The sequence below is a fragment of the Musa acuminata genome, chromosome BXJ3-3 (genome assembly GCF_036884655.1).
Source record: "Musa acuminata AAA Group cultivar baxijiao chromosome BXJ3-3, Cavendish_Baxijiao_AAA, whole genome shotgun sequence".
In the NCBI taxonomy this organism is placed as follows: Eukaryota; Viridiplantae; Streptophyta; class Magnoliopsida; order Zingiberales; family Musaceae; genus Musa; species Musa acuminata.
The window spans coordinates 11,638,736-11,652,025 of record NC_088351.1 but is presented as its reverse complement, the minus strand read 5'-3'; the positions used below and the strand labels follow the sequence as shown (position 1 = coordinate 11,652,025).

At 41.8% G+C, this 13,290-nt stretch overlaps 3 protein-coding genes across 3 annotated transcripts; 2 read left to right on the top strand and 1 right to left on the bottom strand.

The window, feature by feature from the left end:
* Positions 1-360: 360 nt before the first annotated feature.
* Positions 361-1,806, bottom strand: LOC135632844 (NAC domain-containing protein 22-like). The gene is made up of 3 exons (XM_065141665.1): positions 1,591-1,806; positions 1,212-1,495; positions 361-1,111 (listed from the first exon to the last, which is right to left on the bottom strand). Exons 1-3 carry the CDS (start codon positions 1,757-1,759, stop codon positions 695-697), a joined length of 870 nt encoding a protein of 289 aa, XP_064997737.1. The 5' UTR covers positions 1,760-1,806; the 3' UTR covers positions 361-694.
* An 8,143-nt stretch (positions 1,807-9,949) lies between these two features.
* LOC103978307 (uncharacterized) lies at positions 9,950-10,980 on the top strand. Its single transcript, XM_009394064.3, has one exon. The coding sequence runs from the start codon at positions 9,977-9,979 to the stop codon at positions 10,853-10,855; it is 879 nt and encodes a 292-aa protein (XP_009392339.2). The 5' UTR covers positions 9,950-9,976; the 3' UTR covers positions 10,856-10,980.
* A 1,065-nt stretch (positions 10,981-12,045) lies between these two features.
* LOC135632492 (uncharacterized) lies at positions 12,046-12,660 on the top strand. The gene has a single exon (XM_065141100.1). The coding sequence runs from the start codon at positions 12,046-12,048 to the stop codon at positions 12,658-12,660; it is 615 nt and encodes a 204-aa protein (XP_064997172.1).
* The last annotated feature ends 630 nt before the right edge of the window (positions 12,661-13,290 follow it).

Below are 13,290 nucleotides of genomic sequence, written 5' to 3'. Positions count from 1 at the left end.
TAAAAAAAGGGAAAGGATATTTACATTCATTTATAGAAAAAATAATCTTAGGAATATGAAAATATTTAAATAAAATTATAAATAGCAAAAAGAGTTATCGATATGAATATGTTTATAGTTTATTCTGAGATTCCTCGATAAGATGTGATATTGCAAGACAATATAGTGTGACAGATGAAAGTTTGACCGAGAATCATGAAACTTATATCGAGGAAGTCAGTTAGATTCTGATCCCTAATTGCTCAAACTCAAGGAAAGCAAAGTCAAACCCGCTTCAGCAACAAAGACTTTTGCATCAGGTTGATTTCTTGTAGTGGAGCAAGCAATTCACGCGCCTAATATTTTTATCACAAGAAGACGATCATCAGTCTTGGCTTTCATGGCTTTGACTTGTTTAAGTTCAAATTCGATCATGGAAATCTTCAAAATAAGATTAAGATTAAGATTAAAGGAAAAAAAAAAAAAGACAAGCCGAAGCTACTTGATGAAGTTTCCAATGTCATGGAGCTTAAAATCCGAAACGCTTTTTTTTCTTTTTGCAAATCATAAATGATGATTCTTGGACTTTTTCTATCGAGCTTGACCTTTCGTAACTGGATTTGGTACATCACCCATCGTCGCCATCGCCATCGCCGGCGGTCCGGAACTTAAAAGATATACACAAACAAACACGCGGAAGAAATAATGATGAGGTTTAGCAGTTGAGCATGGTGGCCAAATATGGAGACCAGAGATCCATCCATGGGCTTCGTAGCTGAGTCCAGAACGGGTCCTGTAGCCATTCTAACCCCTCCTTCTTCGGGACCTCCAACTCGGGCAGACTCGGCCTTTGCCGAGTCGACACGGCGGCAACATCCGCTTCCTCTTTCTCCTCCTCCACCACCACCACGGTCGTCACCTCCTCCTCCGTTGCATCCTCGATGACGATTACAACATCCTCCTTGACCATGGATTTCAAGAAGCTCTCCTGATCGTAGCCTGACGCGGACTCCGCGGTCGAGCTAGAATTCTGTGACATCGTCGTATCCTCTTCCATGGCCGCCGCCCGCTGCTCCAGCACCTTCATCGAGGTCGCCTTCCGGTGTATCTTGCACAACACCATGCTCTCCTCCTGAGCACAGAATAAATCCAAGGGCCACATCAATCTTCTGAAGCTGAGATCATGCTGCTACTATCACTGGTGCTTGGTGGTGCAAGTGGGTGATAGATACCTTTGGTGGACCGTCGGAGGAGGTGGCGGACGGGTCGGGGAGGCGGTACTCGTTCATGACCCAGTCGGTCTTGGTGCCCCGAGGCGCGCGGCCCTCGTAGAAGACCAGCGTCTTCTTGAGGCCGATGAGCCGCTTGGGGTCGGCCGCGCTGCGCACCGGCCGGTCGCAACCGGTGGCCTTCCAGAAACCCCGCTCCGTGGTCCTGCTCGGCCGCCCGCCGCTGGTTTGTCTCCGGTCCCTCGGCACGTAGAAGTACCACTCCGTCTCCCCCATCTTGGCCAACCCTGCGCAAATCATAATAACACGCAGTCTTGTCAACGTCTGCAATCTCTGCTCGACTTCCTCTCGGACTAGAAATCAGATCTAACATTGACAATACCTGGAAGCTCCCAGGGATCATGGCGATAGAGATTGACTGTAGCAATGATTTCAAGCTGTAGACTCTTTCCCTGGACCTTGCGCCTGAGGTAGAAGTCGAGAAGCTCCTCCTCAGTGGGATGGAACCTGAACCCGGGGAGATACATCTCCAAGGTGCTTCTGATCTCCATGCGTGTCTTCCTTGTGGTTATGGCGCCACTGTTTCACCGGCCTTGCTGCTGTTGAAGAGGAGGAGGGGGAGAGGGGGGGGGAACACGCGAGTGCTTAAATGGTCGATGGAACGGCTGACTTCCACCGCCCACGACTGGCAAAGCATGTGGAATGAATGGAATGCGTTGACTAAGCTTAAGTCCTTTTCGTCTCAACTAATCAACATCCCTAAACTAATTACTACCTGGTTTGATTAAAGTATTAGTGTTCTCTCAGCTACCGATGACGCTGACTTTTTGTGGCTTCATCAGGGTTGGTTGACTAAGTTTTGGCCTGACATGCTAGCTTTGACCATTTTACTTGCGTGGATGGACTTAAAATGTGTTGTGTGATTCATGCGATTTGAACCGGTCAGTATGAGGATTCAGATCCGGTCACGCTCACAATCTGCGATTTGATCAGTTCCACGCTACCTAAGTGGGAGGGGTGGCCCCCACATAATTAAGGGCAATTTTTTTTAAAAAAAAACTTTTTTTATTTATTCATGTAAATATTTTTTATTTCATAAAAAGATGAAATTATCCCTTAACTTCCTTGCTACCTCTCGTCCATCAGGAGACTCCATCGCTCTTTGCCACTTCTCTCATCTTTACATGATCTTTAAGATGTCGATGAAAGGTAGTTATTCATTCAATCACATCGACTAATATATAGTTAACATGTAAGTTGAGTTTTATCGATGCCCTCGATATGGCCTCGGCAACCAAAGGGGAGACAAAGGCTATAGAGGAAAATGAGAGGAAGAAAAGTGAAAGGATGACGGAGCAAAGACAATAAAGAGGGATGATAACAAAGAAGAGGTTAGAAGAAAAAAAGGAGATGAGACGAAGCAATAAGACCTCACAACAAGGCAAAGATAATGAACAAGGCAAAGGTAACCAAGCGACGAGGAGGAATTGTCTCACGTAATTTGGTCCCTTAGAAAATAAAAGATGCTATACAGAAATTAAATAAATAAATAAGAAAAGACACTAATAGGGAAGAAATAAAAATAAGAGATTTTTTAAGAAATTTATCCTATAGCAGCCCCATGTGGACTCGTTGACATTGACACTTGTGATCCATCATCGCTGCACATAGAACTCAATTTGATAACGATCACTGGTTGACCAAGTGAAATGTGGTACAGGAATTGAACGAGATGGATCTATTGAATTGGTCAACAAGTCCAGAGTTGACAACCTATTCCTCCCTCTCCTTGTCGCCAATTTTTAAGCTTCATACGATAATAAATAACTCCATCATCATTGGTCGGATCACACTGTTGTGGGTTCGACAACAAACACCCGACCAATTCTGTGCTCCTCCGTCTATTTATTGCAAGTCAAGCAAGCCATTAATGGCTGGAGAAAGATATCTTCGTCGTTTGGGATCAAAGTGAGCCAATTAAACATGTAATAATTGGGTAGTTTACTGTACACATCGAACAATAAATCATAAGCAATTCAATAATACTATTTTATTTTGTTATCCACACTATTTGTTTACATGTATTAAAGGACAAATGTCAATAACAAACAAAGAGGGGCAGTGAGTGCCGATCCCATATAAGATAAATTTCTTTTTTTACAGTTGATGGAGTCATCGTACATAGAGATACACTATTACACATGCGGACGATCTGTCTATTTATTCACAGTTGTGAGGCCGCTTTTACTCCGCCGCTCGCTCTTCTCGTTGACTTCAGCTAGTAGAAATCAGCAATTCTTGACTTTGGGCATTTGAATCAGTGTTCCACCGATTGGTGTGCATCACCGATTCCTCAGTTTTATTCTTTCTTCTTCTTCTTCTTCTTCTTCTTCTTCTTCTTCTTCTTCTTCTTCTTCTTCATTGTCGTTGTTGATGTCAAAGCTCACAAGTTAGAGTATGCTGGGATCAAAGGAGACCAGAGATCCACCATCCATGGCCTCCTCAGCCGAGACGAGAACGGGTACTGCAGCCACTCCAACCCCTCGTACCTCCGAACCTCCAACTCGGGAAGAGAGAGAGAGAGAGAGAGTAACAGACAGTACAGTACCTGGGAGCTCCCACGGGTCATGGCGATAAATGTTAATGCTGGTGATGACTTCGAACTGAAGCTTCTTGCCCTGGATCATGCGCTTGAGGTAGAAGTCAAGAAGCTCCTCCTCCGTAGGATGGAATCTGAAGGCAGGGAGGTTGAGCTGCATTCTTCTCTTGATCTATACCGAGCTTCTTCTTCTTCTTCTTCTTCTTCTTCTTCTTCCTTCTCTCTCAACACCAGTCTATTCTTCCTTATTCTCTCTCAACACCCGTCTATGGCGCATTCTTCTCTTGATCTATACCGAGCTTCTTCTTCTTCTTTCTTCTCTCTCAACACTAGTCTATTCTTCCTTATTCTCTCTCAACACCCGTCTATGGCATCTGCGAGTGCTTATATTGTCGATTAGTTAATAACGAGATTGATGATAGTGATCAAGATCAATCGTTCCAGTTTCATTAATATAATTTGTAAGACAATAAAAAAAATAAATAAAAGAGACAAAGACACCAGATTTACGTGGTTCGATCAATTGACCTACATCCACGGACGAAAGAAGAGCAAATCACTACTATAAAATGGACAATTATAAATGTCTTAAGAAAATATTCCTAAGCCATAAAATACATAAAACTACTAAACAAGAAAAGCCCAAAGTAAACAATTATGTTTTCTTATGATGCATCTGAATTCAAAGCTCAGACCCTTATTTATAGTTGCAATAGGAGATAACAAGCTTGATTTTTCCGATGTTGGACTTGTCAAACTAACAAATCTTCACCTTGGCATGTCCCAACATTAATAATTAACAAAACTTGTTCCACTTTCTTCACAAAAGCCCCAACGGACAATCACCAACAATGAACACCAACCAAGTCCAAGCACTGCTTGAACTTATAAACTAGAAGAGGCTTCGTAAGTATATCAACCGGATTGTCCTTCGTATGAATTTTCTGAACAAGGACATTTCCCTTAGTAATGACATCCCGAATAAAATGAAACTTCACATCGATGTGTTTCGTCCTCTCATGATACATCTGGTCTTTAGTCAAATGAATAGCACTTTAACTATCATAGTAAATTATAATAATACCTTGATGCAGACATAATTCACCGAACAAATCTCTTAACCATAAAACTTTTTTAATTGCCTCTGTCACTGCCATATATTCTACCTTTGTAGTAGATAAAACCACGATAGGTGTAAGGAAGCTTTCCAACTAACTGCATAACTATCAACGCAAAAAATATAGCTTGTCAAAGATCTTCATTTATCAAGATCCGTAGCATAATCAAAGTCGACAAAACCAACCAAAGTGTCACGATTTTTTTCAAACTCCAAATAAGCATCTGAAGTCCCTTGCAAGTATATGAAAATCTACTTCACAGCCTGCTAATGTGTTTTACCCGGGTTAGACATATATTTGCTAACCACATTGACTGCTTGTGAAATATTTGGACGAGTACAAACCATTGCATACATAATGCTATCGATGACACTGGAATATGGAACTTGCACCATATATTCTTCCTCTTCAACTGATTATGGTGACTAAGCAATAGATAGCCAAAAATGGCTATCAAGAGGAGTACTCATTGGCTTAGCAATTTTCATGCCAAACCTCTCTAAGACTTTCTCGATGTAATTTTTCTGGAACAGAAATAATTTTTCAACTCCTCATTCTCTTTTGATCTCCATGCCAAGAATTTTCTTAGTTGCTTCCAAATCTTTCATTTCAAATTCACTACTCAGCTATATTTTCAAAGTGTGAATTTCTGACAAATTCTTAGTTATAATTAGCATATCATCAACATAAAGCAACAAATACATAAAAGAGCCATCAGTTAACTTCCGAAAGTAGACACAACTATCATACATACTCCTCATGTAACAATGACCCAACATAAAAAAAATCAAACATCTTATACCACTGTCTTAGAGACTACTTCAATCCGTACAATGATTTCTTTAACAAGCAAACATGGTCTTCCTTACCGTCAACTTCAAATCCATGAGGTTGCTTTATATAAATTTGTTCTTCAAGTTCACCATATAAGAAAGCTGTCTTGACATCAAGTTGCTCCAATTCCAAATCATACATGGCAACTAAAGCAAGCAAAACACGAATAGAGCTATGTTTAACAATATGTGAAAATACGTCATTAAAATTAACACCATATACCTGACTATAGCCCTTTGCAACTAATCGTACTTTGTACCTTTCATCTTCAACCCTTGGAATACCTTCCTTCCTTTTGAAGACTCATTTGCATCCAACAATTTTCTTACCTGAAGGCGGCTTCACAAGATCCCAAGTTCTATTATGATGGAGAGATTTAATTTCTTCATTCATTGCAATCAACCACTTAGCGGAATTATCATAAGAAATTGCATCTGAGTAGGTAGTAGGCTCACCAACTTCACTTGTTTCTTCTGCAACAAATAAAGCATATGCAACCAAATTTACATATCTTTGTGTGGTTGAATATCTCTCCGTGGTCTATCCTTGGCTATGGAATATTGTTCTTCCTCTGGATCATCTTCATCAGTAGACTCGGGACCATCTACTAGCATTCTTTGAGTATAAGAGTTCGACTGAAAAGAATCAGAACTATCAATCTCAAGCTCCACCTGCTTCTGCGCACTATCATTTGTACAACTAGTAGATTCCTCTTTGGAAGATAACATAGATAATTCATCAAAACTAACATCTCTATTAATTACAAATTTTGGGGATTTGTGATCAGAACATCATAATATGTATCCTTTCACCCCAGAAGCATACCCAAGGAAAATGCACATTTTAGCTCGAGGCTATAATTTTCCTTCATTTACATGCATGTATGCTGGATACCCAAAAAATTTTAAATCAGAATAATCAGCAGGAATTAAGTATTGCAGAAGGAGCACGATTGACAACGTAATAGGACATATTAATCGCCTCTGCCCAAAAGTCTTTTGTCAACCTTGAGATCAAACACCTTGCTCTCTCCAAGAGTGTTTTGTTCATGCGTTCGGCCATACTATTTTGCTGAGGCGTCATCCTAACAGTGCAATGTCGAACAATTCCTACAATTAAAGTCACCTTCACAAAATTCCATGCCATTATCTGTTCGAAGCCGCTTAATTTGTTTACTTGTTTGCTTCTCAATCAAAGCCTTCTATTATTTAAAGGTTAGAAAAATATCATTTTTATGCTTCAGAAAATAAACCCAAACTTTCCTAGAATAATCATCAATGAAAGTCAACATATACTTGGCACCACCCTTAGACTGAACACGAGCTGGACCCCAAAGGTCTGAATGAATATAGTCAAGAGTACCTTTCTTTTTGTGAACTATTGGAGAATTGAAGTTGACTCTTTTTTGCTTTCCAAAAATATAGTATTCATAGAAATCCAATGGCCCAGTACTCTATCCGTAAAGAAGATCCCTTTTGCTCTATATGCTCAAATCTTTTTCGCTCATATGACCCAAACGCATATGCCATAATTTGGTGATGTCAGAATCAGACAATGATGATGACGAGACTGCAACTAAGCCTGTGACAGTAGTTTCTTGCAAAATATATAAGCTACCAGACCTACAAGCTTTCATAACAATAAGGACACTTCTAGAAACTTTCATAACTCCACCTTCAATTACGTATTTACACCCAAGAGCCTCTAGGGTGCCTAAAGAGATGAGATTTTTTTTAAAATCAGGAACATGTCTAACATTAGTGAACGTCCTCATAATACTATCATGCATTTTAATTCGGATTGTGCCTCTACCAATAACATCACACGCGGCATTATTGCCCATCAAAATAATTTCACAATTACAAGATTCATATGTAAAAAACAAATCTCTATTGGGACACATGTGATAAAAACAATCTGAATCTAAAATCCATTCATTTTTAGACCTCATCCTATCATCAGTAGCAAAGAAAATATTTCCAATATTTTCATCGGCTGCTACACTAGCTTTAACGAACTTAGTAGTTTTCTCAATAATTTTTCCTTTTTGCTTTAATTTATTTTTCAATTTAAAGCAATCAGCCTTAATGTGCCTTATTTTATAACAATATCTGTACTCTAAATTTCTATGTTTGAATTTAGATCTAGATTTAGATCTACTACTGTCAAATTCCCTTTTATCCGTTCTACCCCTAACAACCAGACCCTCAACCTGATTCCCTCTACTTTCCCTAGTGATATCCTTGTCTATTTGCTTCTTAGATTTTAGTGCAGATTTAGTTTCCTGATACGAAATTGTTTCTTTTCCATAAATCATAGTATCACGGAAATATTTAAAGGATTGGAGAAGAGAACACAAAAGTAAAGTAACAGAGCTTTATCCTTATCATCAATTTTCGCATCTATATTCTCCAAATCCATAACTAAGGAATCAAATTAATCAATATGTGAGAGTATAGATGTACCTTCAATCATCCGAAGCATATATAAACTCTGCTTCAAGTAGAGACGATTCTCCACTATCTTCTTTATATACAAGGCTTTAAGCTTGTTTCACATGCTCTTAGCCGTAGTCTCCGTAGCTACCTCCCGTAAAACATCGTCAGAGAGATTTAGAATAATGCTTGATCGTGCCTTCTTATCCATAATCGTAAGATCTTCCTTTAATGTATCATCTGAAATGTTCTCAACTCCTTGTAGTGCCAAATCAACTTCGTCTTGAACTAAAATGGTCTCTATCTTGAGCTAGAATGGTCTCCATCTTGAGCTGCCACATGTCGAAGTTGACATTTCTGTCGAATTTCTCAACAACGATTTTTGTTATTATCATCATTGCCAAAAGATCCCGAAACCAGGCTTTGATATCAGTTTGTTAAAATTGACCCAGAAAATTTATCAAAAGGTAATTTGGTAACCCAATAAAGATAATAAAGCAGAAAAATAAAAGAGACAAGGACTCCAGATTTATATGGTTCGATCAATTGACCTACATCACGAACAAAGGAGGAGCAAATCACTACTATAAAAAGGACAATTACAAATACTTTAAGAAAATATTCCTAAACAAAAAAAGTCCATAGCAAACAATTAGGTTTTTGTTGTGATACGTCTAACTTTAAAGTCCAGACCCTTATTTATAGTTACAATAAGAAAACAATGATTTGAGTTCCAAACTAATCGTAACATTCCCGGTGTCGGAGGCTTAATGAGTTCCTGTTTTCACAGGGCAGCAGTTCGGCTCTAAGAGGCTGGCGAGAGGCAAAGAAACGGAGGAGCAGGGGAGGACTCTGTGATCACGCGGTTTTGGCTCGGTCCTTTACTTCCATGGCGTGGAGCTCCCATTTGCTGCAACTCCTCGATACAAATAGCCTTCTTGACTGACTATGAACAGTCCACGTGATGCCTTTAGAAACCGTGACATTCCCTTTGGAATCAGTCAATATGGTCATGATCAAGACTGTCAATGAGCAATTCGAATGCCAGTTTTCTCATTCCATCATTTCGATTCCCTTTCGTATTTGACGGATTCAACATTTCACTGATCCATTATGCTCATTCGTAGAAGACTTCCTATCATTAGTACGCTGTCCACCTGAGGCTCACCTCAAGCAAAATGACTACGATGTTGCCCAAGGCAACTGTCTCCCACAGCTTCCCAATCATGCGTTCTATGCCCAGTGATGCAGCCTCAAGATCAACGCAAAGATGCTTGTTGCCGGGCTCCTAACATGGGATGCTGCTTCCACAAGCTATTCCTGTGTTAAGCTGTGAGGAAACAGAGTGATCGGATCATCGCAGGAGACTTGTCGGTGAAGTGATAGAGGTTGCTGGGGAGGCAATGAAACATAAGCCACTCGTGTGTTACATTAAATACTATTATTAGGAGTCATAATTACAGACCTGCTGTTGGTTATGGACACATGACACGCTGTGGAAAGCCCTTAAAGAACGACACGACCAGATCATGAATCACTCTGTAGCTCGGGATCCAAGATCTGCTATTTCTTTTCTTCTGATCTTGTTCTGAAGGAACTCGAGATCCAATTTGGCATCACATGGAGAGAGAGAGAGAGAGAGAGAGAGATGATTAGTTTAGGTAGCTGAGATGCTTGGTGTTTCCAATCATGGCGTTGGGTGGTGGTTTATAAGGAGAGGGAGCCAAACACGGAAGTCCAATGTGCCTTCTTCCTTCGCTGTCATACCAACTCGAAACAAAGATGGCTGCATCAGCTTCTGCACCAAGCCAGCCATGCCATGTCCGGTCCGTCAGCTTGCCGTCGAGATCTCACCCTGCTGCACTCAGGGTTGAGGAAGAGCTGAACCAGCTGAGGTCTTCCCTGGCTTCATCCTCCACAGCACCACAGGCGTTGTGCGACGGACTGAGAGGACTCGGCGGGCTGTACGATTCCATGGAGGAGCTTATTCGCTTAACGAGCAACCAGCAGACCCTCAATCATCCACTGCAGAAGAAGTGGGTGGAGGAAGAGTTGGATGGGTCTATCAGATTGTTGGACCTGTGCAGCGCAGTGATCTCGAGCTTGGCTGCAATGAAGGAGCGCATCCATGGTCTTCAGCTGGCTCTCAGAAAGAGAGAAGACGCAGCAATCGTCAGCAAAGTGAGTGATTACGTTCGCTTTGGGAGGAAGGCAGAGAAGGATATGAAGAGTTGCTTCAGATCGTTGAAGCACATGGAGGACAAACGCATCGATGACGATGACGAACTGCCGATTAGGCTTTTGATGGAAGCGAAGGTGGCCACCGTCTCTCTCCTCCGACTGGTCTCGTCTTTCTTGTCGACGCAAACGAGAAGACCCAAGTCAAGGAGGTGGTCTTTCGTTTCCAAGGCATTGAGCAAGCGGAAGGTGGCAGCATCCGAGGAGGAAGAACATGGAGTGGAAAGTCTACGCATCTTCTCATGGCATGCTTCTTGTGATTGCAATCCCTGCAAGGGTGGTGACGATGACAGGCTATTGCAGGCGCAAAGCCAACTGCAGACATTAGAAGTCAGCATTGAAGGGATCGAGAGTGGATTGGAATGCCTCTTCAGGCAACTGATCCAAAGCAGAGTTTCTCTGCTCAACATACTCAGCTCATGAACATTCGCATCAAACTCTGTACCCTGTAAGCAGCATCCACATTTTAGGCGATCTGCTGGTGAACGTAAACCCAGCAATTGTACAAGATTTACACACGAGTAAAATACAATTACAGTTCAGATCAATCTCCTTCTTCCATGGCATCCAAAATCTGATTGGCTACTGAAACAATGACAACTAATTATATGCTGAGACACGACGAAATGTCATCCATCTACTTCGTATTGAGAATATCCATGATGAATGCCAATACAAGCATCAAAGTTCCACCAAAGATCCACATTCCACATCACATGGGGGCTCAGTTTAGGTAGCGACGATTCGATTCCTTAGTGTCTCCTCATCATCTTCTGTTCTAACTCTCGGTATTACTGAGAATGATACATTGCTTCTCGCAGCACATGGCATCATTTATACATGCTGGCTACAGTAGAGACACATGAACGCTGCTTCTCACACCATCACAACACCGCGCATGCTTTTGGTAACCGTTGCTTTGTTGGGGTTGCAATTTATTTTCCTTTGGTGATGCAGCGTTTGCTGCTTCGATTTGTTGCTTGCCGACAGGCCCAAATCACCAATCATGGCTAACACATAGCAATCCCAATCAACAAGTAAAACCGGATCTCGATCAACAATTTATCCACATATTTATTAGTTTAATATTTTGTCCATATTATAGAATTTTTTTCTTTCTTTCTTTCGTGTTAAGCCCACCATGTCACTATAATCGAGGTTAGTTATCTATTTAAAATTTTTATTTTTATTTTTTTAATTAACTAGAGCGTCGAAGAAATCTCTATCGAAAACCACACTTGATGTCGCTTTTCATGCAGGTAGACCACCAAACGAACACTCGAGCTTCTCGTTCGATCATGGAGGCTTACTTACACATGCGGATCCAAGTTTGATTTAGAGATCACCGACATCAACCGGGTTGGTAAAGATGATGTTGGAGTTTGGTGTGTGCTGATAGGAGACGAGCAGGCATACGCTCTCGAGTGTCGTGGTAAGATTCTCCCGCACAAGTAATTTGCTGTTAGCTACTGAAACATGACAAGCTGGGGATGGTAGCTTGGATTCTTGGTGTCTCCTGTGAACCAAAGGTTGACACCAAACCTGTTATCCTTCCATCCCTCTTCATCAGTTGCCACACAATCGAATGATCTTCTCGGAACTCAAGAGAAACAATGGCTGAATCCGCTTCAGCAGCAAACCAGCCTTGCCATACCCGCTCCATCAGCTTGCCCTCGAGATCTCACCCTGCTGCACTCAGGGTAGAAGAAGAGCTGCACAAGTTAACATCTTCTATGGCTTCACCCTCTTCGACGCCGGAGAAGATGTGTGACGGGTTGAGGAGGCTCGAAGGCGTGTACGAGTCCGTCAACCGGCAGATCCTCATCCATCCACCGCAAAGGAGATGGGCGGAAGGAGAAACGGATGGGTGTATCAGATTGTTGGACGTGTGCAGCGCAGTGAAGGATCGCTTGACTGCCATGAGAGAGCACATCCGAGATCTTCAGCTGGCTCTTAGAAAGAAGGACGAGGCAGCGATCGTGCGGGAGGAACGCGGAGCAGGAGTTGTGGAATTGCTTCAGGTCAGGTCATTGAAGCGCACGGAGGACAAACGGATGGATGAACATGACCACCTGCCGACGGCGATTAGGGTCTTGATGGAAGCGAAGGTGATCACCATTGCTCTCCTCCGGCTGGTGTCGTCTTTCTTGTCGATGCAGACAAGGCGGCCAAGGTCAAGCAGGTGGTCGTTTGTCTCCAAGGCGTTGACCAAGAGGAAGGAAGTCTAGATTGCATTTGCTGCAAGGATGTTGATGGTGAGAGGGCAAGGGCGGGCGCAAAGTCAACTGCAGAGGTTGGAAGTCAGCATCGAGGGGTTTGAGAGCGGATTGGAATGCCTCTTCAGGCAGCCGATCCAAAGTCGAGTCTCTCTGCTCAACATGCTTAGCTCATGAAGAACTCATCCTATCTCGTGCCCTGCAGTCCAATGTAAATCCAATTTTTGTATACGGATTACACACGAAAAACACAGTTATAATTAACTCATCTGAATGCAAAGATTTCTAGTACGGTTTTGGCAATGAGTTCCACTTCAATCATAAGGCTGAAACAATGGAAATGCTGGAAGTGAAACTGATTTCACCTGAAGCAGTAATAGTAGTAGGAAATGATGGCTGACCTGCTGTGTCATGCGTACCAATGCAAGAATCACATGGCAAACCATCATCTATATTGCCCTCGCGTCTGTTGCCAAGATTCTCGGTGTCTTTCCATCTAACTAAACTGCAGGTGTTATCATCGAGCATGTCAGTAATAAAAAAGATTATTAGTAAAAATGTAACCTAAACTTCCCTGTCATGTCAGATCATTAAAAATCTTAAAACAAAACTGTGCCATGAGGTGTCTCACCTTTAAACAAT

Excerpts from the sequence above, each read along its gene's own strand:
- LOC135632844 (XM_065141665.1), bottom strand. The coding sequence starts at position 1,759 with ATGGAGATCAGAAGCACCTTGGAGATGTATCTCCCCGGGTTCAGGTTC. Across the intron at positions 1,496-1,590 it reads TGATCCCTGGGAGCTTCCAG|GGTTGGCCAAGATGGGGGAG; the intron begins GTATTGTCAATG and ends TGATTTGCGCAG. Across the intron at positions 1,112-1,211 it reads CCTCCGACGGTCCACCAAAG|GAGGAGAGCATGGTGTTGTG; the intron begins GTATCTATCACC and ends TTCTGTGCTCAG.
- LOC103978307 (XM_009394064.3), top strand. The coding sequence starts at position 9,977 with ATGGCTGCATCAGCTTCTGCACCAAGCCAGCCATGCCATGTCCGGTCC.
- LOC135632492 (XM_065141100.1), top strand. The coding sequence starts at position 12,046 with ATGGCTGAATCCGCTTCAGCAGCAAACCAGCCTTGCCATACCCGCTCC.